General features: G+C 38.5%; 1 protein-coding gene across 1 annotated transcript; it reads right to left on the bottom strand.

Moving 5' to 3' along the window:
* Positions 1-17,199: 17,199 nt before the first annotated feature.
* On the bottom strand, positions 17,200-18,558 carry LOC108990363. Its single transcript, XM_018964308.2, has 2 exons — positions 18,339-18,558; positions 17,200-18,281 (listed from the first exon to the last, which is right to left on the bottom strand). Exons 1-2 carry the CDS (start codon positions 18,556-18,558, stop codon positions 17,200-17,202), a joined length of 1,302 nt encoding a protein of 433 aa, XP_018819853.2.
* Positions 18,559-26,445: the final 7,887 nt, after the last annotated feature.

Genomic DNA, 26,445 nt, shown 5'->3' with positions numbered 1-26,445 from the left:
CACTCCCTCTCTGTTGCTCTCTCTCTCATTCTTTCTCTTGTGCTCAGCCCAACTCGATGGCATCTTTGCCGCACTCCTACTCCTCAGCCGCGCCACCACTATCCCTCCAGCCAGCCCCGTCGCGCCTCACTCCTCGACGCGTGCCTCGGTTTCCCTTGGGTAAGTTTCTGCCGCCGCAAATGTGTTAATCCCGTGTGTTATTTGTCTGGTTTATGCTTATAAGTTATATATACGTACTTTATATATATATATATATATTATATATATGGAAAGTTTTAACCTAGGTTGGGTACTTACTATATATATATATATGGAAGGTAGGTTTAACCTAATGTTTTCGGGTGACAAGTTTTATATATTATTTACATGGAAAGTTTTTGCTTTAAGTTTCAATAAATATTATATTTGTATTTTAATAATATTGTTAATTAAAGGAAGTAAGCCTATTTTTTTAAGAGATGAGTTTTTCATGACTTATTTTATAGAAATTTTAGTAATCAATGTATTCTTTTTATTTATAAAATGTTGCTGGTATTTTAAATATTTTGAATATTAATTTTTATTGAGTTTTATATTTATTTTAATACTTGCTTGATTAAATTCTTATTCGGAACGAATTCGATTAAGTAGATATTGATGGTTTTGGGAAAATGAGGGTATTTTGAAAATTATGAGGATTTTAGGTTTTGAGGAATTAATAGATTATTTTAGAAGCTTAGAATTAAATATCGAAATATGAGATTAATTGAAAATTTACGAGAATTACGTGATTATTTTATGGGTGACGATTAATTATTGTTTGACATTTTGAAGGAAATTTCGAAAAAGCTAAGTCCAGGTAAGCGGGGTTCCTATGCTAGACTTTGCATTAAAATAAAATGAGTTGAGGTTGACTTTTTGAAAAATATACATATTTGGTTATGAAAAGATAAGAAGTATTTTCCATCATGACTGGTGTAGACATGAGCTTATTTTTTACATTCTAATTCTGATCTATGCAAAAAGAACGAATATGAAAATTTGTGCATAATTATGTAAATATGCTTTGGATCTGCTTTGATTATGAAGATGATATGATTTTGTTCAGTACTCTGTTTGGATAAGATGTGATTTCTGAAAACCTTTGGCATGACTCTTTGATTCTGAATTTGATTATGTTTCCGCTCTGTTCAGTTACGGCCCTGCCACGGGTGATAATAGTGGCATACGGCCCACCCATGGGTTACAATAGTGGATACGGTCCAACCACTGGTAATAATAGTATACAACCCAACCACGGGTAATAATAGTGGATACGGCCCTGCCACGGGTTATAGTAATGATCTTTGTTTTGAGTGCACACCTTGGTGACAGAGTGATTTATGTTCTGCTTGGCTAGCCGCAGATGCACAACTCTACCACAGGGGTTATACATGACTTTTGTTATGATATGATGTTCTGATGATGATGATGATCATTTATGCTATGCCAAAGAATATTTTTGAATGAAATTATTTCTAAATCTTCACTCTGATATTTTGATAACATGTTTTGCTTCCGCACTCTGAAAATGAAAATATTTTGTTCTAAATTCTAATCTCTGTATATGCTCATGTTTACACACATATGTCCTCTGCTTATTGAGTTATTGATAACTCACCCCTTATCTCCAAATATTTTTCAGATAATTTTGATGGTTCAACTAGAGAACAAGAGTAAGAAGTTTTAGTAAGGTGTTATGATCGTTGAGGAATAAGTGCCCGAAAGTACAAGTACTTATTTGAGAGTCGTAGTTAGAAAACTGATTTATTTTTAGTTATTTTGATTTGATGAGTTAATGATATTTTCGAGTTTTAGAGAGTTTTTAATTTATGTTACTGAGAATTTCTTGGTTGTCCCCATAAAGGAATATAGATATTTGGGTTAATTAAATGGATTAACATTTTATGGAGTTTTCTGGATTTTATAATTGTATTATTGAAGTTTGATGTTAAGTATTGAGAGCTAACTCTCTGGACCTCCGGGAACGGGGCATTACACCACCTTACGCTGCTTTTTTTTTTTTTTTTGATCAAGAGACGAAGTCAGCTGTCCCCACCTTACACTGCTTCATACAACACTCTTGAGAATGCAGAGTAGCTCCTCTATCATGACTGTCTTGTGTGGCCTAACACCGATGTGCACCACCACGTCCCAGGTGGCCATGGTGTTATCAAGAGAATAAACAAAATTTTCATCATGCTCGAAAAAAGATTTTCATCGTGCAAAAAAAAATATTTCGGTAAATGAAATCACAATATGCACGTCAAATACAATCGGGAACAACCAATTTTAGCTCTGATACTAATGTTAGAAATATTAGATCAGAATACGTAGCGGAAGCGATATTACCTCGTTGATAAATCATAGATTTGGTGCAGTTGTTCTACAGATTCTTCGTTTTCATTGTTCATCCGAAATCTCCCGTATCGATGGTGGAGTGTGCTACGTGGTAATATATCAGAGCAACACCCACATATTCCACAGCCTAGATGCTAGGACTAGAGATAACTATTTGAGAGAGAGAATTTCTGATTGTGATGCTAGTGTATCATCCAAAGGGAGAGGGCTATATAAATAGTCACTCTAAGCGTAACCCCCAGCTGGCCATTAAGGGCCAGCCATTAAGTTTCATGAAGTGGCTATTAAGCCACTTTATAACCTCCAAGAAAAGGTGAACAGGTGCCCACTATGAGTACCCATTTCTTACATATATATATATATATATATATATATATATATACTTACTGATTATATTAAGAAGAATGCAGTATACACATTTAGTATAAGGAACATGATTTCTTCTAATATTTTAAAATATTAAAATAGAATTTAATATAAAAATATTTACGAAGTTATTCGAGTTTGTATAAGTTTATGAGAGTCTAAACAAGCTTTTTACAAGCTGTATCATTTAATAATCAATTATAAATTTGTGTTCATAAACGACTGATTTAACAAATTACTAATTGAGCTAAACTTGAATTTGACTGAATCATCTCGAGCGGTTTATCGAGTAGTCTTATTTATATACAACCATAAGCATTATTGTCTAATGAAGCCGATACTACCAAACCAACATCTTGTTATATGGATAAAGTCACGAAGCAAGGACATGAAGATAAACATGGAGCATAAGATATTCTAAAATCATCACAAACCTCTCTTGCTGGAGATGAGTGCGCGCATAGTTGTAACTATTGATAAACACGTGTAACAAACTCATATCAGCCTCTTATGTGCAAAACTATATATTCGTATAATGCTTCTTTTTATTGCAAAAGGGAAATGGTGACAAATTAAAAGGTAACAGGCTAGAATTTCAAATTCCCATCAAAAGCACAAAGATTTGTTTTCGTCCTACACAACGTCTCACTTCATAATTCCTATATCTATTTGACAAAAAGGTATCCTCCAATTAAAAGATTCTATAGAAGAAATATGGGATTATGCTTCTGGCTGCAACATGCTATGGGGTGGTAGTCTTGTTTATGGAGTCAAATCAATGGAAATACACTGTACGCCAAAGGAATTCAAGGCAAAATATATTAGGAGACGGCCATTCCCCAAATCTCAACCCAAAACTTCTAATTCTCTGATAACGAAAAGGATTACTAAAAAAAGCAAGGAGTTGGATAAAAAGGGTTCCGACTTCCATGTACGAAATGGTAATGTCATTAACATTTGAGAAGACCATTGGGTCCCCAAAATTGATGGATTTGAAACTTGTTCCATTAGCGATTTGGCGCAAGGATTGAACTGGGTTTATTCAAGAGAATACTAGAGCTGTAGTAGTTGGGGGAGGGCTCTAATTATCAACTGTTGACCCATGATGGCACGTAAGGATCAGGAGTAGTGTCATTCGGCCCGAAGGCCCATTATTGGCTAAGTGAAAAGTATAAGAGCATGAGTGTTGCCACATTTGGAAACCAGATTGGCAAATACCATGGAAATCACAACTCGAAAATAGGCTTATGTTATTTTTCTGGAAACTAAATTGCTTGGGACATCATGTTACAGACTTGAGCTGTCCTTGTTCACATATAGCTCCCAATATTGACTTTCCAACCTACTCATGTGTTAATCCTCTGTTGAAACTGGAGGAGGAGAGCACCTATTTTTCGGAATACCCTTTTTCACGAGTGGTGTGTAGACTTTCTGCTTGACTCATTGATACTCATTTTTGCTCTACTTCCCTTCCGAAAATGGATTATTCAGACAATTCACAATGAGAAGAGAAAAGGTATCATGGCAGCGAGGAACATACTCTGAACAAGATTTGTAGAGCATAAACAGGCTTGAGAGGATTGAATCTAATGATAGTCGACAATAAATCCAATCATATATTACCTAAGCTCTTAGCATCCTAAGTACCAAGTCACGATGGAAATTTTAACATGTTAATCATTTCTATAGCAGATGAGATTGCTAATCCATATCCCTACTAACTAGTGGTTATTCTTAATTTTCCATTCTAATTGCATTTGTCTGACAGCTTAAACATTCTCTCTCAGAAAACTCGCTGGTTTTGAACCCATTCCAGCTCTGTATATCCATCCCCGAGGATACAGCAAGAACATTGCTATCTACTTTTTGTATTGATCTGGACTTGAAAATAAAAAATAAAAACAAAAAAAAAATATCAGATATGATCATCTCCAATCTGTAATGCCAATAGGCTGAATTTTTAATAAATATTGCAAGGTAATCATTTGTTGATAAATGGAAAGTTCGAAACTAGTTATATTTTTTCTAATCGCACATCTGCCGCCTCTACAAGGACTTGGCTGACTAGAATACAATCTCCAAAAATAGAAAATTTTACTCTGGCTCTTGGGTGAGTGGTGTCATGGACAGGCTTCACATGTAAGAACAATAAGGAATGGTGAAGCAGGCAATATGCATCGGTGTCTTTGACTCACTCATTCAAATGGGCGACACAGTTTCACGCTTAGCCCTCTTTCCAATATGAGAATAAATATCCAGAAAGTGAATGTTCACCTCTCATTTCGTCAGGGCTGTTGTTTTACAAACGGGGCACAAATGCTTCTGCATCAGCCATTGTTTTATACAGTCAGCATGAAAATTATGGCCGCATTCCAGAGTTCCAAGATCATCTCCCTCATTGTATTCCTCCTGCATATGAATAAACAATAATTCAGAAAGAGAGGAAAACCGGTCTTTTGGGCAAAGAGAAGAAAACAAGCAGCGCAAACCCGAGTCAGGCACGTCATTTACCTGACAGATACAGCATGGTTCTGCATCAAGCTGAGATCCCACTGCAATTGAAGATTTCCGTTATCTCAGACGATTTAAAATTGTTACTTCACTCAATCCCGTGCTAACACTACCAATGCGCTCTTCCAGAGCCAATAACTCCTATAATTCAAAATAAATGTTGTAGTACGAGAACAATGACTAATATAAACAGGTAAAATTTTCGAACCTTGCGACTGCTTCTCCCCCTCTCCTCTCTGTAGGGTGAGGTTCCTCCTTTGTCTTTTGACAAAGCTAACATCTCTTAGGCTGTGAGTCTGGAGAGGTCTTGGGAAGATGATAGAGGACATAACACAACGCTGGGAATCACTGAAACAAACGGAGGAGGAGCAAGAGCAGCTCACCCTCCCAGATGAGGCACATTTCTACTTGCAATGATCTTCAACGACAGAACCGCAAATAGGGAGGCTTTCAAGTCGACAATGGCCAAGGCATGGAATACAGAGGGATGGATTACTTTCAAGGAGTTTGGTACTAACAAATTTCTTCTAGATTTTCAGCTATTTTCAGACAAGAACAAAGTTATGAGCGGGAGACCATGGTCTTTTGACGGTCACTTGGTCTGCATAAAGGAGTTCGAAGAAGTGTTATCTCCCACAGAGGTGCAGTTCATCCATGAGAGCCTTTTTGGATTCAGATTCACAATCTCCCCTTTGCTGGGATGACTAAGGAAGTTGGTGCATTAGTTGGCTCGGGCTTAGGGAAAGTACTTGAAGTTGAGGTTGACACTGAGGGATATGGCTGAGGCAGTTGTCTACGAACCAGAGTTGAAGTTAATATCACTAAACCCCTGCCAAGAGGTCGTTTCCTTAAGGTTGGGGACAGACAACATTGGCTTTCCTTCAAGTATGAGAGACTGCCACTGGTATGTTTCAAATGTGGTCTTTTGATGCATGGGAAAGGCAGTTGTGCTAAGCTATCCCAAGATTCCCATGGCACAGAGCAGTATGGGCAATGGTTACGTGCAAGTTCTTCCTTTTCACAAGGTAAACCCCTAAAGAAGTATGTTGGTTCCATGGAACATGACCATGGCTCCTCGTGGAGGTGGCACAAAAACAAGGAAGGAAGTGGAACTTCCAGTTTCGGGGCTACACCAACACAGGTAGGGAAAGAGGCCTCTGAGTTGGCCAAAATAGATGGAACAAAAGTTGGCACATGTTCCCAAGATAATGACATCTCAGCTCTTGTAACGCCCTAATGGAATGCTCAAACCATATGACTTATACTTCAAAAGGACTAGTCAATGATACAATTGGAGCCCCATTGGAACCTTATAAAGAGCAAGAACTTCTAATTCCCAAGCAAAATGGGATCTCATACACCACCTATCCTTATCCATATCATATGAGGTATCACAATCTACACCCCTTAAATTCCCGACGTCCTCGTCGAACCTGTCCATTATAGGTGGCACGACTCAAGTCCCATAATTTTGGTTGGCATAGACTCTGATACCATTTTGTAATGCCCCAATGGAAGGCCCAAACCACATGGCCTATACTCCAAAATAACTAGTCAATGATACAATTGGAACCCCATTGGAACCTTATAAAGTGCAAGAACTTCTCCTTTCCAAGTAATGTCGGATCTCATACACCACCTATCCTTATCTATATCATATGCGTTATCACAGCTCTGGCAGGACAGTGGCCACCTGACAGTTGCATAACTTTTGTCAACAGAAGTCCCGAGACTTTCCCTTCTGATGATGTTCCTACTGACAATCAGAATAGGCCTTCAAAGGATCACAAAGACTTTCCAAATTAGGTACAGCCCTTGACCCCATCTGCCTCCTTTGATAAGGGTGAAAAAATGAGGCTAGCTGAGGACCCCCTCACCTCAGTTCAACAACATTCAGGGTGTCATACCATCTTGGATCATGTCATGAAGGTTCCCTCACTCATTAAACCTGTGACTGCTAGTTGCTGGAAGAGAAAGGCAAGAGGGCAACTAACTGCCCTCACAGATGTTACAAACAAACCTACTGCCTCTGCTCGTGTAACTCACACCAAGAGGAATGCTAAGGAAATGGCCCATGCATGTAGTAAGCAAGAAAATAAGAAACCTAAACTAAGGCTCATGTCTGTAAGGAGAAAAACTCATAACAGTTTGGTGGAGGCTACTATGCAGCCCCACCAATTCCAATGAGCTATCTAAGTTGGAACTGTCGAGGGCTTGAGAACCCTCGAACAATTCAGGAACTTCACCTCTTGGTGAAAACAAAGTATCCCAACTTGATTTTTCTTCTGGAAACCAAGTGCAACCGTGATAGAATGGAGAAGTTAAGAATAAGACTGCGTTTGAAAGACAGTAGAGGAAGGAGTGGTGGTCTGGCGTTACTTTGGAACTCATCCATAGAAGTTGATCTCCTCACCTACACTAACTGGCATATTTCTGCCATGTTAAAACCCATCTCAGGAAATTCCAAGTGTCTAATCACTAGCTTCTATGGCCATCCCATGAGTATAAAAAGACATGAGAGTTTGAACCTGTTAAAGGCTTTGAAACCTGATGATAATACCCCTTGGCTTTGTTTTGGAGACTTTAACGAGATCACCCATCAAAAAGAAAAAGCTAGGGCCTCCCTTAGACTTCATTGACAAATGGCTAACTTCAGGGAAGCATTATCTTCATGTGGCCTATATGATTTGGGTTTTCATGGTGATAGATTTACATGGGCAAACAATAGGGAGAGGGACCAATTCATTAAAGAAAGACTTGACAGGGCTTGTGGCAACAATCTTTGGATAGAAAAAATTGTCACCCATGCAGTATCTCACTTAGAAAGTACCTAGTCAGACCACAAACCAATCCTGATTCAGTCTAAGGGACAATATACTATACAAAAAAGAAACAAGATCTTTAGGTATGAAGCAGCAAGGAGTAAGCCTAGAGGATTGTGAGAGCATTATCAAAAGTGCCTGGGAATCTTCAGCCTATCAACCAGCAGCCATACAAAGAACTCTGCAAGGGCTCAAGTTCTGCCAGGAAGATTTAAAACTCTGGAATAGCAACAATCATAAGAATCAAGGGAAGTCTCTCAAAGCTAAAACTGAGGCGTTAAACCACCTGAAAAACATGAATCAAGGCCATTTAAGTACTGAGATAAAGATTGTGCAGAAAGAATTGAATGGTATTATGGATACAGAAAACCTCAAGTGGCAACAAAGAGCTAAATGGACCTGGCTAAAGGATGGGGATCGAAACACCAAGTTCTTTCATAACTATGCAAGTCAAAGGAAAAAGGTCAATACCATAAGTAGAATCCAATCTAGGTCAGGTCAGGAAATAAGTGATCTGCAGGACATATGCCTTGCCTTCCAATAGTTTTTCATTGACTTATATTCAACCTCCTAACCAGTGGGTATAGGGGACTGTCTTGCAGCAATGGAACAGGTAGTCACAGAGGACATGAACTCGACCCTATCCAAAGCCTTTACAGTTGAAGAGATTAAATCAGCCAAATTCAGTATGAACCCATTAGGCTCTCCAGGGACTGATGGTTTCCTAGCAAAGTTTCTCCAAGAACACTAGGATACATTAGGTACTCGAGTCTGTGAGGCAACTTTGGAGGCACTAAATGGGGGCAAGTGGGATGGGAAGCTAAATGAGACATTCATAGCACTTATCCCAAAGAAGACCAACCCAACTCAGGTCACAGACTTCAGACCAATAAGTCTATGCAATCTATTCTACAAAATCATTGTTAAGATCATTGCAAATAGACTCAAAATTGTTTTTACTAAGATCATTTCCCTTACACAAACAGCCTTTGTCCCAGAGAGGCTTATAACTGACAACATCATTGTGGCTTTTGAATCCTTGCACACCATGAAAGCTAGGTTGAAGGGCAGGGATGGTTTTATGGCCTTAAAACTGGACATGAACAAGCTTGCGACAAGATTGAGTGGGAATTCTTGGCTTTTGTTATGCACAAAATGGGCTTTTTCAGACTCTTGGATTGATTTAATCATGAATTGTGTCACCTTAGTTACTTATTCTCTCATAGTAAATGGGGTGTCCCAACCTTTTTTTGCCCCTCTCAAGGCCTTAGGCAAGGGGACCCTCTATCCCCTTACCTCTTCATCTTGTGTGGTAAAATCTTAGCTGCCTCCTTAATAGGGCAAAATGCAATGGTTTCATAATAGGTTTAGCTATTAGACATAACCATTTGCACATTAACCATCTTTTTTATGTGGATGACTCTCTACTTTTCTGCAAGGCCAACTTGATTGAATGGAGTCGTCTTTACCACCTGCTGGACACCTATGAGAAAGCATCAAGTCAAAGATTAAACAAGGAAAGAACTCCAATCTTTTTCGGCATGAATGCTAGAGAGGAAACTAAAGAGATAGTAACAAGCATTGCTGGAATTAGAGGGACCAATTCAAATGAGAAATACTTGGGTTTACCAGCCCTCATTGGCAGATCTAGAACCTATTCTTTCAAAGGTGTATTAGCTAAAGTGCAGGCCAAACTAAGTAGCTGGAAGACCAAACTGCTATCAAAAGCAAGGAAGGAGATCCTACTAAAAGCTGTGATCCAGTCAATCCCCACCTATTGCATGAGAATTTTCAAGCTGCCGAAACAATTACTTCAAGACCTTAACAAATTGGTCAGATCCTTCTGGTGGGGGCAACAATCTTAAGACTACAAGATACATTGGGTAGCATGGAAACAGAAGAGAAAGTCCAAGAAGTCAGGAGGTCTGAACCTAAGAGACTTTGAAAATTTTAATGCTGCCCTTCTAGCCAAGCAATGTGGGCAGAGGTCTGGGCCAATGAGACTTTGAAAATTATGTTTAGGTGACGATTTATATTTGTTCAGCACAATTATGGAAAATTCAAAAAGGTTAAAAATGCCAGGTAAGCGGGATTTCTATGTTACACTTTGCATAAAAAAATGAAGTGAGGTAGATTTATGAAAATGTGCATATGTTTTGAAAATAAATGTGAAAACAACCTCAGTTATGTGTTCTGCATTACTCATGAAATTTGTATAAAAGAGAAAATATTTTCTTACATGACTGGTGTAGATATGAGCAACATTTTGACATGCTATTTCTAAAACGTGTAAAAGAGCGAATATGAAATCTGAAAATTTTGTACATGTTATATGAAAATGCTCTCAATCCATTTTTTTATTATGTGAAAATGATATGACTATGTTCAGCACTTTATTTGATATGATATACATCTGAAAAATCTTTGGTATGACTTTCTGATTCTGTTGCCTAATTTGGACACCGAAGATAACACAACCCTACCAATAAGGTTAAACATGGTACATGATATGATATAGTGACATGATATGAAATGATATAATAAGATAATGATGTTCATTCATGTTATGCCAAAGGGTCTTTGAATATGAACAATTAATTTTTGAATTTGAATAGTTTGAGATGTCACTTTGATTTTCTAATGATACGTTTTTGCAATCTATACATTGAAATTGAAATGTTTTATTTCTATGATCCAAACTCTCTGAAAAAGCTCATGTTTACATACTAGTATATGCTCTCTGCTTATTGAGTTGTTGATAATTCATCTCTTATCTCCACAATATTTTTTTAGATTATTTAAATGTTTCGGTTGAGGATCAAGATTAGGGAGCATGGTCAAGATTATTCAAGTATAGTGGGTTAAGCACAAAAGAATGTCATTGTTATTTTAAAATGTTATTCAATAAAATTGTCGTGGTCTGATGACAAGGTATGTTGAGAGGTTGACATTTTTATTAAGACTTGTGACGTGTTTAGTTAATTCTTTTGGAATAGTTGGTTTAAATCATTGAGATCTATGTGTAAATCAAAAATTGGATTTTATATTTGTAATGTGAGATACGATTTAAGTGAGAAGAAATAACTCTCTGACCCATCTAGAAGTGAGGCATTACATCCCCCATCTGGTATGAATTTCTCTCTTTCGTTTATATTTCTCTATGGATTGTATCTAAAATTAAGGATTCGTGCAAAGGACAAACAGAGTATTTGATGTTACGTGCCAAGGATTAGTGCAAAGAACTTGCAATTTTATATAAAATATGCTACCTCAATGTGTTTTTGCTACTGTTCTTACTCATGTTATGCCTGGTTTGGGGATTCGATTTTTGGTTTCCAACACATTTATGCCTCTACTGCTTTTGACAATTAAGCTTGTGATTGTAAATGTGACAATTAAGCTTGGTTTGGTAATTTGTAATTCCCCAAGGAGGTGCTCCTTGTGTATGATTTTAGGCAAAGGGAAAACTTGAATCATCATCTTTGTAGAAGTATGATTTTGAGGAGAAAACTAAGAAAATATAATCACTTGTGCATGGATTAATTGTAAATGAGATTTTTTGTTAGTTATTAGTCTTTTGCCATGTTTGCATGTTTATGCTATCAAAGTGTTTTATGCCTCGAATTTAGATGAACATGCTTTTTGCCTTCCGGTTCCCTTTATGCTATCAAGGACTTAGAAAAAAAAAATCACGAAGCAAGGAACTAAAGATAAACATAGATCAGCATAAGAATACTAGATTACTTAGTATAAAATATTGTAAAATGTTGTAACTATTGATAAATATTTGTAACTGCGTGATGCATAGAAATAGTTAAATTTCTGAAATGAAAGATACTCTTTATATATAACTAAGTTTGTATACTCCGACGTGACCTCGCGTTATATGATAAATAGAATTTTTAAAAATGTGTCAATATTAGTGTGTTGATCTACAATCAACGTGATCATCTTTTCTTTCCTTACTCCTCTTTGTTTTTATATTAGTGGATGAGAAATTTGGCAAACTTTGCTTGAGTAAAGAGGATTAAAAGCTATTTATATTACATGCCAAATAAATAGACATAAATTGAGAAAAAAAAAAACATACTTTTTGAAAACTAAAAGATAACTCATTTTAAATAAAAATTAATTAATTTAATTAATTAAAAACATAGGCACCGTCCTATAATGCTTCTTTTTAATGCTTCAAACTCCCATATGAAGCACAAAGATTAATTTGTTTTCATCCTACGCAATGTCTCATTTCATACCGCTATATTATATATATATATAGTATATATCTATTTGTCAATCAACTTCGGTCGAAATCTTCTCGATAGGTATCCATCCGAACTGAATTCTTTATGGATAAACAATATCTTTCTAGTTGCTCTAAAACAATTAAGAGATTCTTTAGAAGAAATAGGAGTTATGCTTGGGGTGGCAACATCCCATGATGTAGTAGTCTCGTTTATGGGGTCAAATCAATATATATTAAGAAAAAATATTTGAATATAAATCTCATCGACCTCATAAGAATCATATTAATCGAATCACTATTCAAGACCCAAGATTCTATTTTATTATCAATCTAATCAGCATTCACGATTTTTTTTTTCCTTATCAATGAATAAATTAGATGTCAAGTATTTCTGGAAAAAGTTTATTGTGTAGATTTCCTTTGGAAAAAACCAACAATTAATTCCCCCTTCGTTCTACTGAATCTCTGATGCAATCTACACACCAACGTTTCAGTGCCCAACCCAAAACTTCTGATTCTTGGATGGCAAAACGGATAATTACTCAAACCAAAGAGTAGGGTAAAAAGGGTTCCCACTTCCATGTACGAAATGGTAATTTCATTGGCATTTGAGAAGACCATTAGGTCCCCAAAATTGATGGATTTGTTCGATTGGCACAAGGATTGAACTGGATTTTTCTTTCTAGACAATTTTCTCAACAGAATACTAGAGCCATAGCAGTTGGGGGTCGAATCATCAACTGTTGACCCAAGCATGGTACCTAAGGATCAGGAGTAGTGTCATTCGGCCCGAAGGCCCATTGGCTAAGTGACAACTATGATAGCATGAATGTTGCCACATTTCGAAACCAGATTGGCAAATAGACTTATGTTAATCATTTCTATAGCAGATGAGATTGCTAATCCATATCCCTACTAGTGGTTATTCTAAATTTTCCATTTTAATTGGATTTATTTGACGGCTTAAACCATCTCTTTCAGAAAACTCGCTGGTTTTGGACCCATTCCAGCTCCGTATATCCATCCCTGAGGATATCAAGAAATTTGACTGCAAGAACATTGCTATCTAATTTTTATATTGATCTGGACAAGAAAATAAAAAATAAAAACAAAAACAAATATCTGATATGATCATTTCCAATCTGTAATGACAATAGGCTGAATTTTTAATAAATATTGCAAGGTAATCCAGAGCCAACGGATTCACAAGCCACGAGATGAGATTCATGGGGTGAAGGGAACGTATCCGGCATCAAACATGTAACATCATGTATTTTAGTGTATTTTTATTGAATGATTATTTCGGTTATTTTTTATAATTTTAATTATTTTTTGAGTGCTTCCTTAAATTAATTATTATTGTGTGTTTAAATTTCTTCTCGAATTAAATTAATTTATTATCGGGTTTAATTATTTATTTTAATTATAATCATTGTGTTTGAAATATTTTATTTCACTAGCTGTTTTAAAATCGTTTTCGTTAGATCATTTTTGTAATCCAAGATGTGAGGATTGGACTTCATTTCTTTCTCTACATTTTTCCTTTTTTCTTTTCTTCCTTTTTCTTTTTTCTTCTTCTTTTCCTGGCCTCTCGCGCGACGCCAGCCATCTCTCTCCCTCCGTCCAATTCTTCTTCTCCTCCCAGCGCCACCGTGAGTCGGCGGTGACCGACACCGCCCGGCCCACCGTCTTCCCCAGCCACCGACAAAGCCACCCCTCCATTTCCAGCCTCAGTCGCGCCGCCATTAGCCACCACGAGCCCATTGAAGCCGCGACACCTCTTGTGTTGCATCGCCGCCGTCGCATCACCATTGGCCACCATTTTTTCACCACTTCATCCTCGATCTCCAAGCAACTCATTGGACCCAACCCCACCTCCAATCCGTCACCGGTAAAGCACATCCAACTCCATTTCCGTTTTTGGTATTTTTGGCCTTAAATCACCCTTTGCACCGTCACCCACGGCCAACCATCACCACCATTAGCTTCACCAACATCCCTAGGCCCTACTCTATCAATCTCGGGTCTTCGTTTGCACCCGTTGAAAAGTGGGTATCTGTGACCCACGGCCACAGTGTATTTTGTACTATTTTGCAGCTGTTTTTCCACTTCTTGCACCTCTGTGATCCTCCAGAAATTACTATATAGCATTGTAAGTATTTTTCAAAAATTTTTTATGAATTTAATGTATTTTTGCACTAACACATTACACTGTATTTAAATTGCTGATTAGTTTTGCCGGACTAAGTCCGAGGAGTACGGAGGTCGGATGGACTAAGGAACGGAGTTGATTGATTGGTTTTGTTGGGATTGCTTGTTGATGGTTGTTGATTGGTACTGGTATATGTACATTTTGAGATTTCATGCATGATCATATTTGTAAAGGAAAATTAGATTTTTCGTGTACTGCATTCATGTTCATGTATGCATTGGAAACTGTGATTTCATGTGTAATAATTTATTGGGTGCGTGTGTATCACGACCCCAAGCCGAGATGGGTATTATCTCGGTGGAGCTCCTCTGGTCACTCGGGAGCGTAAAATATTGAGTGACGTCCCATGGACTGTCGCCGGGCGACAGTGGGATCGGACGAGATGGTCTCGTGCCGACTCCGTGGTCCCTTGCTAGCAGGGACTAGAGGACGCTTGGCCACGTACGTGCTGGGTGCGGAACTGGACGTCGCTCGTTGCGTGGAGGATGCTTGGCCACATACGCGCTGGGCGCGGAACTGAGCATCGCTACAAAGTCAGGGTGTGTGGATGACTCATAGGGGAGATCATGGTACATACATTAAAATATGGACTATTTTCTGAAAAAATAGCGTGTGTTGAATTTTGTGTAAGCCATTTTCTGGAAAAATGTTTTACGGAATATTTTTAGGCCAACTGGGGTTTTGGCGTGTGTTGGGAAATATTCATTTTCGGAAAAAATTATGTTTTGAGGATATTGCATACTTTATCATTTGCATGCATGTTGGTTGTATTAAATGCATTTTATTCCTGAGGATTGTTTGGTTTGTACTTACCTGCAATACCGTGTTTGGTAATGCAGATTTTGATGTAGAGGAGGATGAGGGCGAGCCTGAGGAGACGGCTCCACCCGACGAGTGATCTAGGATCACTTGCTAGGCTATCTTATTTTAATGTATTGAATTTTATTTTTAGATGAGTGTAAAACTACTGTTTAAACATTTATTGATATTTAAATTCTAGTATTTAATAGACTAAATTATTGCATTATTTATATATATTGATGTATGTATACACATTTAACACGTTCGTTGGGATGCGTGACTGTATCATCACTATCCGAACATCTCGATCCCCGTGATTTCATTTAATGGGATCGGGTGCGCCACAAAACGACGGTACTGAAAAGGGCGAGCTTCCTAGCGAAAAGTCTGATGGAAATCACGGTAATGGTGATGCTACAGCTTCGTTGCAGAAACCGAGTGGGGAGGCCCTACGTGGGCCAGCGTTGAAGGAAATATTTGAATTAAAGCATGCGGAATTGACGGACAAAGAGTTCAAATTCACGGTTGGCAAGTCAGATCTTGATGGTCAATGAATACTAATCTATGTAACGTGGTGGGCCACAATCCTAGGCAATGTCTAGTTGAACCCCCAAGGCATGATCACGTCCGAATTGAGGGGAGGCTAGCCCAGGAATTTCGACTTTCAAATCCAAAAACCACCCCTGGCCCACTGCCGAAAGCAACATGGAAGAAGAGAGCATGTGATACAGGTAATAATTATGTCCCTCACAGTGAGATTTTGAAAAAGAAACGCAACTGGAACAAAGAGAAATGAGATTATTGATCCTATTGAGATTGAAATGCTAGCAATTTTGAGAGGTTTGCATATATACTTACCTCTTGGAATATCACAACTTGTTATCGAGAGTGACTGTTTGCTTATGGTGAATGAAATCAAGACTGACAAAGCATCAAGATCACTTCATAGAAACCTTGTGATGGAGATTAAGCAACTTATGCAGCGATTTCCAAACTGCTTTATACAACACAGTGCCCGTTTAGGCAATGGTGCAGCCCATGCGATGGCAAAACACGCATGGAATATTGATGATTTGATAATTTCGTGAGGGCTCTTATCCTAATTGTATTCCCATCTTATTTGGTCTGATTCTATATTGTAATCTTTATTTCATAGTATTGAATGAAGGTGTTTCAGTTATCCAAAAAAAAGTATTAATTTCTGGATGGGGTACGTAAGGCCGAGACAAACCCACGGTCCCAATTAATTTATTTAACCATCTCATCTAAGTTTACGAATACTAATAATCTGTACAAGTTTTAAACATACTAGTATGATGCGTGCAGTCAATTAAAAGATAGAACCCACCATAAAATTACTCAAAAAAAAAAAAAAAAAGAACCCACCATAAAAATAAGTATAAAAAAATCTACTCTATTTCTAGTACTAGTAGCACCCCACCTTTTTACAAAGGAGCTTACACATTTTTGGCTTAAATTATTACTCTACTGTTACAATATGCTACTATAGTTCTTTATTACAGATAGATAATTTGGAGGCAACCAAAAGACATGATCCACATTATCCACATTCCCACCGTTTAGGGATTCCCTAATAATTGCTCTTTTTAGTACTTTTAAGCATCTTTTGTTAAAAATATAGTTATTGTTTGAACTTTGCTTTATTAAGCATATTTATCGTATAATTGAAAAATTACTTTCTGAGTATGCATAATGTACAAATGATTTGACAATGACGAGCATCTTTACAATCCATCAACTCAATACGAAAAGCCCATGCTTCTATAATTGTAATTTTGGACTTTATGGAGCAAAAGTTACACCTTTTTTTTTTTTAATGGAAAAGATTTCATTCATAAGAATGATTACACCATACAAATTAAATCTTCCGTGGCCATACTTTTGACCTCTGGAGGACCATCATCTAACCAAAAACATTCATTGACATTAGATATAGCTAGTTGAGCTGCTGTATGAGCAACTTTGTTTGCTTGTCTATGAACAAAATTCAGTATCCAGGTTAGATTGCGCACCAAAAACTGTTGCAGGACCTCTGTCAATTGTCCCAACCACATGTTGTCTTCTTTTTTGAAATTTACCGCATCTATGACTACTTTGGCATCTCCTTCAAAAATAACGTGGTACAGTCCTAGCTCAAGGCATAAATCCATAGCCCTATAAAGTGCTTCTCCTTCAGCTTGAAAGACTGAGTTAGTATTATCCATTGAGGCTGTCAAAGAGACATGTAAGTTACCTGCATGGTCTTTGATCACTATCTCCATCCCCATTCTACCATTGGTCTTGTTAAATGCTGCATCAAAATTGACTTTTACAAAAGGCTGGTTAGGAGGCTTCCAAGTTGCAGTTAACCTGTTCCTCATGTTGTCTTCAGCTCTGATCTTGTTGACTGTATTGTACTCACGGAACAAAGAGAGCTCAGACTGGGCCTTTGCTAAAACTGAACCTGGTTGAGAAAATTGATTTTGGAATATGAATGCATTCCTCCTGGCCCATAAATGGTACATTAGGATTGAGGCCAGATCAAGGTTCTCCTTAGTAAATAAATTGACCAATTCTATCCATAGAAGCTGAAAATCCAGATAATGTCTCCTCCATTTGCTAAAAGCAATATTTTCCCCTCCCCACACATCAGCTGCAGCGGGACAAACCCAAATAGTATGCACAGAGGTCTCCACCTCTCTTATACAGATTGGATAGAGGTTGTTATCGACAATTTGTTTCCTGAAAAGGTTGTCTTTGGTAGGGAGAATATTATTTAAGCATTTCCAAATGAACAGTTTTACCTTACCAGAGACTTCTAACAGCCAAAGAGCCTTCCACCAATCAGAAGTTCCCCCATCTTTTGAGCCTTCCCCCAAGTGTCTCCCCTTGAGTGTAGTTGCTAGCAAGTAAGCACTCTTGACCGAAAATGTTCCTTTCTTTGAGCCTGCTCAGATACATTTGTCACATGTGCCTCTATTGCTTATAGGTATGGAGAGAATACACTCAGCTTCCTCTTCCTTAAAAACTGCTGCCACCAGATCTTTTTTCCAGGATCTACTTTCAACATCAATTAAGACTTCCAATCTAGAATCTAGGTCAAGGGTATTTGGAGGGGTTTGGATTTGGTATGTCACTGGTCTTGGCAGCCACTTATCCTTCCAGATTTTTGTGCTAGCTCCATTGCCTATCCTCCAAACAGTTCCTTCTTTTAACAGCTCCATACTAGACCAAAGACTTTTCCATAGAAATGAAGAAGACGAGCCTTTCAATTTGGCCACCAATAAATCACAATTCTGAAAGTACTTCTGTTTGAACACTTTGGACACTAGCGAATGGGGTTCCTTCATCAGCCTCCAAGCTTGCTTGGCCAGAAGAGCTTTATTAAAGCTACTGAGATCCCTGAAGTCCAGACCACCTTGGTTCTTTACCAGTCCCAGAGAGCTCCATGTTTTCTAGTGAATGCCTCTTCCTTCCCCCTTATGGTGCCACCAGAACCTAGCCAAAAGAGTCTCAATTTCTTTTAGTAGTAGTACGGGCATTTTAAAGATACTCATTGTGTAGGCTGGAATAACTTGTAGTACACTCTTTACAAGAATTTCTTTCCCTGCAAAGGACAAAAACATAGTCTTCCAGCTGTTGATTCGTCTCCAAATCTTATCTTTTAGGCTTCTAAAGGTCTCATACTTTGATCTCCCAACCAGAGTTGGGAGACCAAGGTGCTTGTTGTAGTTGTTGTTTCTAGAGCCATTTACTTGCTGAAGTATAAAAGCCCTTGCTTCCTCTTTTGTATTTGAGCTGAAAAATACACTTGTTTTTTCTTTCTTTAAAGTTTGCCCAGATGCCTCCTCAAACTGCCGCAAAAGGTTATATATTAGATACCACTCAGCTAGCATAGCTCTACAAAAAATAACACAATCGTTGGCAAATAGGAGATGATTTATTTTCATCCCTCCTCGTGTAACAGTTGCTCCCCTGATCAGTCCCTTTGATTCAGTTGTATTCAACATAGAGGTAAGGCCTTCAGTGCAAATTAGGAATAAATAAGGTGACAGTGGGTCGCCTTGGCTCAATCCTCTAGAGGGGAAAAAAACCTCACCTGGTTCCCTATTGATAACAACAGAGTAAGAAACAGACTAAACACATTCCATCACCAAGTCCGTCCAGTTCTGACTAAAGCCCAACTTAAGGAGCATGGCCGCTAAAAAATCCCACTCTACTCTATCATAGGCTTTGGACATATCCAATTTGATGGCCATGGAACCTGCCCTTCCTTTCCTTTTGGAATACATAAAGTGGAGTAACTCATATGCAACCATTATATTATCGGTTATCAGCTTGTTTGGAATAAAAGCGCTTTGATTCCAGGAAATCACCTTATCCAAAATCTCTTTCATCCTATTTGCCAGTACCTTAGAGATCAATTTGTAACTCATGTTGCAAAGAGAAATAGGCCTAAACTCACGCACTGAAGTAGGGGACTTTACCTTGGGAATGAGGACCAGATGAGTATGGTTCCAGCCTTTAGGGAGATTTCTATGAATGAAGAAATATATAACAGCTTTAGAGACGTCATGACTAACAATTTTCCAGTGATCCTGGTAAAAACCAGCGCTGAAACCGTCGGGTCCTGGAGACTTGAAAGGGGACATTTGCCTGAGAGCCACCTCCACTTCTTCAACTGTGCAAGGCCTATCCAGCTGTTGGAGCATTTCGTCAGTCACTCTTGAGACAACCCCTTGTGTACATTGATTGATGCTAGCTGGACTGGGCTTTGACGATTGGAAAACTGCAGAAAGAAGCCTGTTAAACCCTTTTGCTATATCACTCTTTTCTGTCAACTCAGCTCCTTCCATATATATAACTCTATTAATAGTATTTCTCTTCCTTCTTTGGTTTACACAGGCGTGGTAGAACTTAGTGTTTCTATCGCCCCCTGTCAGCCAGTGTTTCTTTGCCCTTTGTCTCCACCAAGTATCTTCTTGATCCAAGAGAAAGTCGATCTCTTGTTGGAGCTATTTTTGCTTGGTCCTTCATCTTTCTGCATTTGGCACAATACATTAGATTTATCCTTAATAGCTTTTGTTCTCTCCCGACCCAACTTCCTGCTCCACTGTGTAAGCTGCCTTTGTGTTCTATCCAATTTTTTTGACACACTGTCCAGCCCGCAGTCACTCCCTGGTCTGCCTAGCTAAGCTTCAGATACTACACCATCGCATCCCTCCTCTTTGTTCCAGCCCAATTCATACTTGAAAGGATAAAAATGCCTGCGAGCAAAGGACCTATCTGGGAGGCATTTCAGCAATATTGGGTTGTGGTAGGAGCACACAGCTGGTAACGTCTCCACCGAGACATCGGGGTATTTATCTCTCCATACGCCATTCGCGATGGCTCTATCGAGTCTCTCTTTTGTGAAAGTCTCATCTTCGTGACAATTGTGCCGAGTAAATTGGTTGCCTTGCCACCCCAAGTCGGAAAGATTACCTTCTTCCATAAAGTTTCAAAACATACCCATAAGTTTTTCACTTCTAGGCTTTCCCCCCACCTTTTCTTCCTGGTACAAAACCTCATTGAAGTCTCCTATAATACCCCACCCCCAACCTCCGGCTTGCAAGAAGAGAGCAAATCCCAAGTCTAACTAATCAGGTTCGAATTTGGGTGCCCATAAAAGCAAGACAGGAGCCATTCGAATTTACACTGCTTATCATTTATGGTAACGTTTATGTGGTGTTGTGAGTAATTGACCAAATCCAAAAGATCCTCTTGTTTCCATAACAGCATGAGCCCTCCACTCCTCCCTAACGCCTCAACTACGATGCATCCATCAAACAAGAATCTCCTTGCAACCCTTTGAGCCTTAGCATAAGATAACTTGGTCTCCATCAAGAAGACCACGTCGGGTAACTTGTCTTTTACTAACTAGCAAAGGAATTGGACTATTCGAGGATTCCCAAGCCCCTGATAGTTCCAACTTACAATCCTCATGGTGCCCAGGGGGGTTGGCTCGCAGCCTCCGCCGATATAGAGAGGAAATCGCTAGCATCATTCCTTTTCTCAACTCGGGATGACCGTAACTTTTTGGGTGGAAGAGAACATACCTGATTTGTATATGCAACCCGTTTACCGCCAAAACACGGTAGAGGTCCAGACGGAGCCTGATTGGTCCTCTGACCATGAGCACAGTGCTTCCATTTTCTCTCCCCTTGCCTTTTCTCGAAGGTTCGGTAGTTGAAAACAGAGGCTTCCCCCCTTCAATAGCTTCTGAGTATGTCGTAGTAACAATAGGTGGCTGGGCTGGTGGACCCTTAAAATCTACACTAGGCTTTAACCCATCTCCTGATCCTGACCCATTTAGAAATTGGGTCTCTAAAACGATGTCTGATCCGTCAACTAAGCCTGCAGTAAAACTGTCTTCCTTCTGGATTTCCTGCGCAAATTCCTTTCTAATCACTATTGAAGTTTCAGTAGCCAAGCCTCGATTTTCTTCCTTAAATTTCGCTGAGGACGGCTTTGTGTTTCCCGAAGCTGAGTTTCCACCCCTTTCCGAGTTTCTAGTAAACTGTGACTGAGGGATAGCATGAGTGGCTTGTCTTGTCTCCAACCAGTTCTCCGGATGTCTGTTACCTGCGCTGCACGCGGAGGCTTCCTCCTCCATCCTTCTGCTTTCCTTACCCGTTTCCTCTGCCCCACCACTTCTAAAATAACCATGTTGCAAAGCCCACTGTCTCAGGGCCCTTTCGACACGTAGCCAAGATCCAAACTGGGCGCCTGGAGCACCTTCCTCCCCTTGACCCCCACACGATGATAGACAACCCTGCTCGCCATGGAGAATACAACCACACTGGAAACAGATCATGGGTAGTTTCTCATAACGGAAATTAATCCAATGTTTAGACCCCTGGTAGCTAATGAAATGCCCCCGAGCAATAGCCTTAAAAATGGATATCTCCACCTTAACCCGGAGACAGCGACCCCACCTAATGCCGTCATCCTCCACATTGACTTCCAACACCCGACCCACCGAACTGCCAATATGAGTTCCCCATTCCTTTGTCATACAGCCCAAGGGTAAGTTATGTATCTGTAACCAGAAAGCTTCCCGTTCAAAAGATAAATTCCCTGGTCTAACATCTCCTTCGTAAGGCATCATCAGAAAAAGTGCATTATCAAAAAACCACGATTTACCATCAAGAATTCTGAGTTTATCTGCATGAGTCTCAAAAGTTATAATAAAGGTGTTCTTGTTCACTTCTTGGAATATAGCCCTTTGACTAATCCTCCATATTTTTGCCATAGCATTGCTGAGAACTTCCTTTCCCACTACTTGGTCTGAACAGATCTTTCCAATCAAGCTTCTCGCTCCCTTTTGTTCTATTTCCTTTCCCCCCGCCCCACTATCGATTTCCAAGACCTCACCTTCCTCCTCAGTCAGACTAAGCTTCCCACTTGGAAAAGAGAAACCTAAATGACCTAAGCCAACCTGAGTAAAAACTCTTTCACCTCCTCTAGCTAAAGACGGAACTCGAGCCAGAGAGGAGACTGAGCAAAAAGCATACCTCAATTCTAAGGAAAGTAGCAGCTTTTATGAAGGTGAAAGTGGTGGAAATGAGGTAGGTTGGTTTATCAGAGACAAATGGGAAGAGGAGAGGATGATTTTTCCCGAGACCCATTCATTGTCTAGTAAGTAGTCAGATTTATAAATTACATATCATATTTAGTTTTTTATTTATTTTTTATTTTTTTAAGTTTTATTTTTCTTAAACTAATTGAATTCTTCTATACATTATTCATATACCACATATTTGATAAGAAAAAAGAAAAAAAAAATGGTGTATAGTGTATGAGGATAAAAAATAAAATAAAAAAGTGTAGTGTATAATGTGTGAATGATGATTAGAATTTTTCTTTTAATTAAGACCATAAACGAGTTGAGTTTGAAGAACAAATAACTAATCAAGTAATTTTGTTCATTTAATTTTATCAAGTTAAATTTTATATTCACGTAGAACTCGTTCACGATTCAAGAGAGTTCGACCTTATTCATGAGTTTCATTTTGATAAAATGGATTTATTTTATAAATTTATATATAAATTTTGACAAACAGACAAGGACATGGCTGGCTAGTATACAATCTCCAAGAGTTGAAAATTTTACTCTAGGTCTTAGGTGAGCGGTGTCATGGACAGTCTTCACATGTAAGCATTACAAGAAACATAAGGGATTCATCAAAGAAAAATATTACTTTGTCTATTCAATTTATCTCTCATTTTGACACCTCATATATTTTATTTTTTAATTTTTTTTTACTTAACAGTTAAGTAAGTGACTATTAGTATATTGCTATTTTTTTTTATATTTTTTAAAAATATTTTAAAATGATAAAAAATATGAATAAGAAAATTGAAAAAAAAAATAAAAACAGAATTTTAGCCTACCGGTCAAAATGAGCGGTGCTACTCAGGCAGCAGTGTAGCATAGCTCTTCAACAAAAAGATCTCACACATCGTTGTGGCTAGCACGTCTCCCTTCTTTCTTTCCCTTTTTTTTTCTCTCTCTCTCTCTCTTTCTCCCCCCTCTCCCCTCCTCCCCCTTTCTCTCTCTTTCAACCTCCTGGGATGGTTCCCGACCACCACAAACGGCCAAAGGACATCGACCATTAACCATGCAAGCCTTCGACTTAGATCCCGACCATACTGGCCACCTAATGGTGGCCACGCTGCGGTCGACCAAGCACACAATGTGTGCCCTTTCCCTCTCTCTTTCTCCCTCCTAGGATGGTTCCCGACACCACAGATAGCCAAAGGATGGCGACCGTCGATCACGCAAGCCATCAGCTCAAATCCACCACCCTGGCCACCTAGTGACGGCCATGCAATGGTCGGCCACGCACATAATGTGCGGAATGTGCGTCAACGTGCACAATGAGCTGTCGTGAGTTCCACGCCGATGGTACCGCTTGGACCGCAGGTGTCTTCTGCCCACCCTAAGGCAGTCACCGACCACAATGGCCAGCATGGAGAGAGGGCACAGGGAGAGGGCAAGGGTGGCAGCCATGGGGGGAGGGCAAAAAGAAAGAGAAAAAAATAGGGGAGAGATGAGCAATGTGTCACATCAGTGTGTGGAATCCCTTTTGTGGGATTCCTTTGTGTCTATAGTGTTTTTCTTTTAATTAAAGGTGTAAATGAGTCGAATTTGAAAGAGGAATGTGTGGTCAAGTCTAATTGGCTTGATTTTTATTCGAGTTTATACAAGCTTGTGAGAGTTTTGACAAGTTTTTTACAAGTTGTATCATTTAATAATCGATTATAATTTTGTCTTTATAAACGGCTGATTTAACAAATTACTAATTGAGCTAAACTTGAATTTGACTGAATTGAGAGGCTTATCGAGTGGTCTTATTTATTTACAACATAAGCAATCTTGTCTAATAAGATACTCTATATAACTAAGTTAGCATACTTTGACGGGTTATATGATAAATATAATTTTTAAAAATGTGTCAATATTAGTGTGTTGATCTCCAAATTTTGGTCAATCAACTTGATCATCTTTACTTCTTTATAGCTCGTCTTTGTTTTTATATTAGCGATGAGAAATTTGGCAAACTTTGATTGAGTAAACATCAGGATTAAAAGCAATTTATATAACATGCATGCCAAATAAAGAGACATAAATTGAGGGGGGGAAAAAAACATGCTTTTTGAAGACATAAATTGCAATCATGGGTTGTGCAAACGTTGTATATTCATTTTGAAAAAATGAATAAATATGGGAATGCACGTAAAAAAAATTAATTTTTTAATAGTGAACTTCACTCATTTTTAAAAGAAGTGCACTATGACTGTATATAGCATTGTTATTTTTTCTTTTAATTTTTGAGAAATATAGAAATATTATTTGATGTTATCACAGAGTCAGTCCATAGACGTTAATATTTGTGTTGTCAAAAATTCTCAAAACTATCACTAAATAAACATTTAATTTGGATCGAAGTGCTACTTTTCTTTATAAATTGCACTATAAACTATTAAAATTGGCAATTTAAATCATAACCAACTAAAACCTGACAATTCGTACACTTAGTCAACATATTGACCATATGACTAATAGAAAAAAAAAAGGAGAGCATGCATTACATGATGGTGAATGGTGGTAAAATGTTTTTCTGGATTGCCATCTCTCATTTTCAAAGGAAATGTCCACAAGGTTTCCTTTCTTTTGGTGGTAGGCCATCTCATAATGCTGATGAGTTGGTCTACGGCCACTAACATGGTATGCCCTCGAATAATTGATTAGATTTGAGAAAAGACAAACAAACAAGGGATTAGAGAGGGAGAGGGGAGTCCGTGGTGGCTGGATTTGTGAGGGGTGGTCGCCGGTGTGAGGTGGTGGAGGTGTGGTGGAGGTGCGGTGGTCTGGGTAGCCGCACACGGCAACGCATGGAAGAGAAATGGGTTTTACCCATTTCGGCTAGCTTACCGTGAAAAGAGAGGGAGAGTTGTGCATGGGGTTCACCGATGGAGGGAAGGAGCTCACCGTGAGGAGACGCCGGTGGTGGGGGCGGTGACGGGCTGAGCAAGGGAAGGATCGGCTTGGGAGATGGCAGCGTGCGACATAAGGGAGAGGGAGGAGAGAGAGAGAGGGGAGGGAAAAGTGAGGTAGAAAGAGAGGGGGCTGGGCATTTAATCCAGTCCCTTCATCTTAGGATCTACAAAACGATCTAACGATGAACTTTAAATATTGATTTGAAAATACGTAAGCATTAACTTAATTAAAAGCACTAAGAGGAATAAATGTAGAATATTATTTAAACTAAACTTTAGTTTATAAAATAATATTCCTTCGTCATTAATGAAATGATGAGTCTTATTTAATATATTTAAAGGAAAAAACCATTTAATTAATTAGAGTTTCAACATAGTTTAAATCTCATAATATTTTAAATAGCTGAGATCATTTAAATAAATGATATAAAAATGATTTCTGACAATTATAACATTTTTGGAACTCTTCAAAAATATTATAATTATCTTATTTAAAATCGAGTTTAGTTCAATAACATTGGAAATACCTCATATAAATATTTTCAGTGCATTTAAAACACTAGGCG

This window comes from Juglans regia, chromosome 15 (assembly GCF_001411555.2).
Source record: "Juglans regia cultivar Chandler chromosome 15, Walnut 2.0, whole genome shotgun sequence".
Taxonomy (NCBI): Eukaryota; Viridiplantae; Streptophyta; class Magnoliopsida; order Fagales; family Juglandaceae; genus Juglans; species Juglans regia.
The sequence above is the reverse complement of the archived record's forward strand: the minus strand, read 5'-3'. Positions and strand labels throughout refer to the sequence as shown.

Bases quoted from the DNA above. Each gene is read 5' to 3' on its own strand.
- LOC108990363 (XM_018964308.2), bottom strand. From the start codon at position 18,558: ATGGAGCTGTTAAAAGAAGGAACTGTTTGGAGGATAGGCAATGGAGCT. The intron at 18,282-18,338 runs GTATTCTCTCCA...GTATCTGAGCAG, and splicing joins TAAGGAAGAGGAAGCTGAGT to GCTCAAAGAAAGGAACATTT.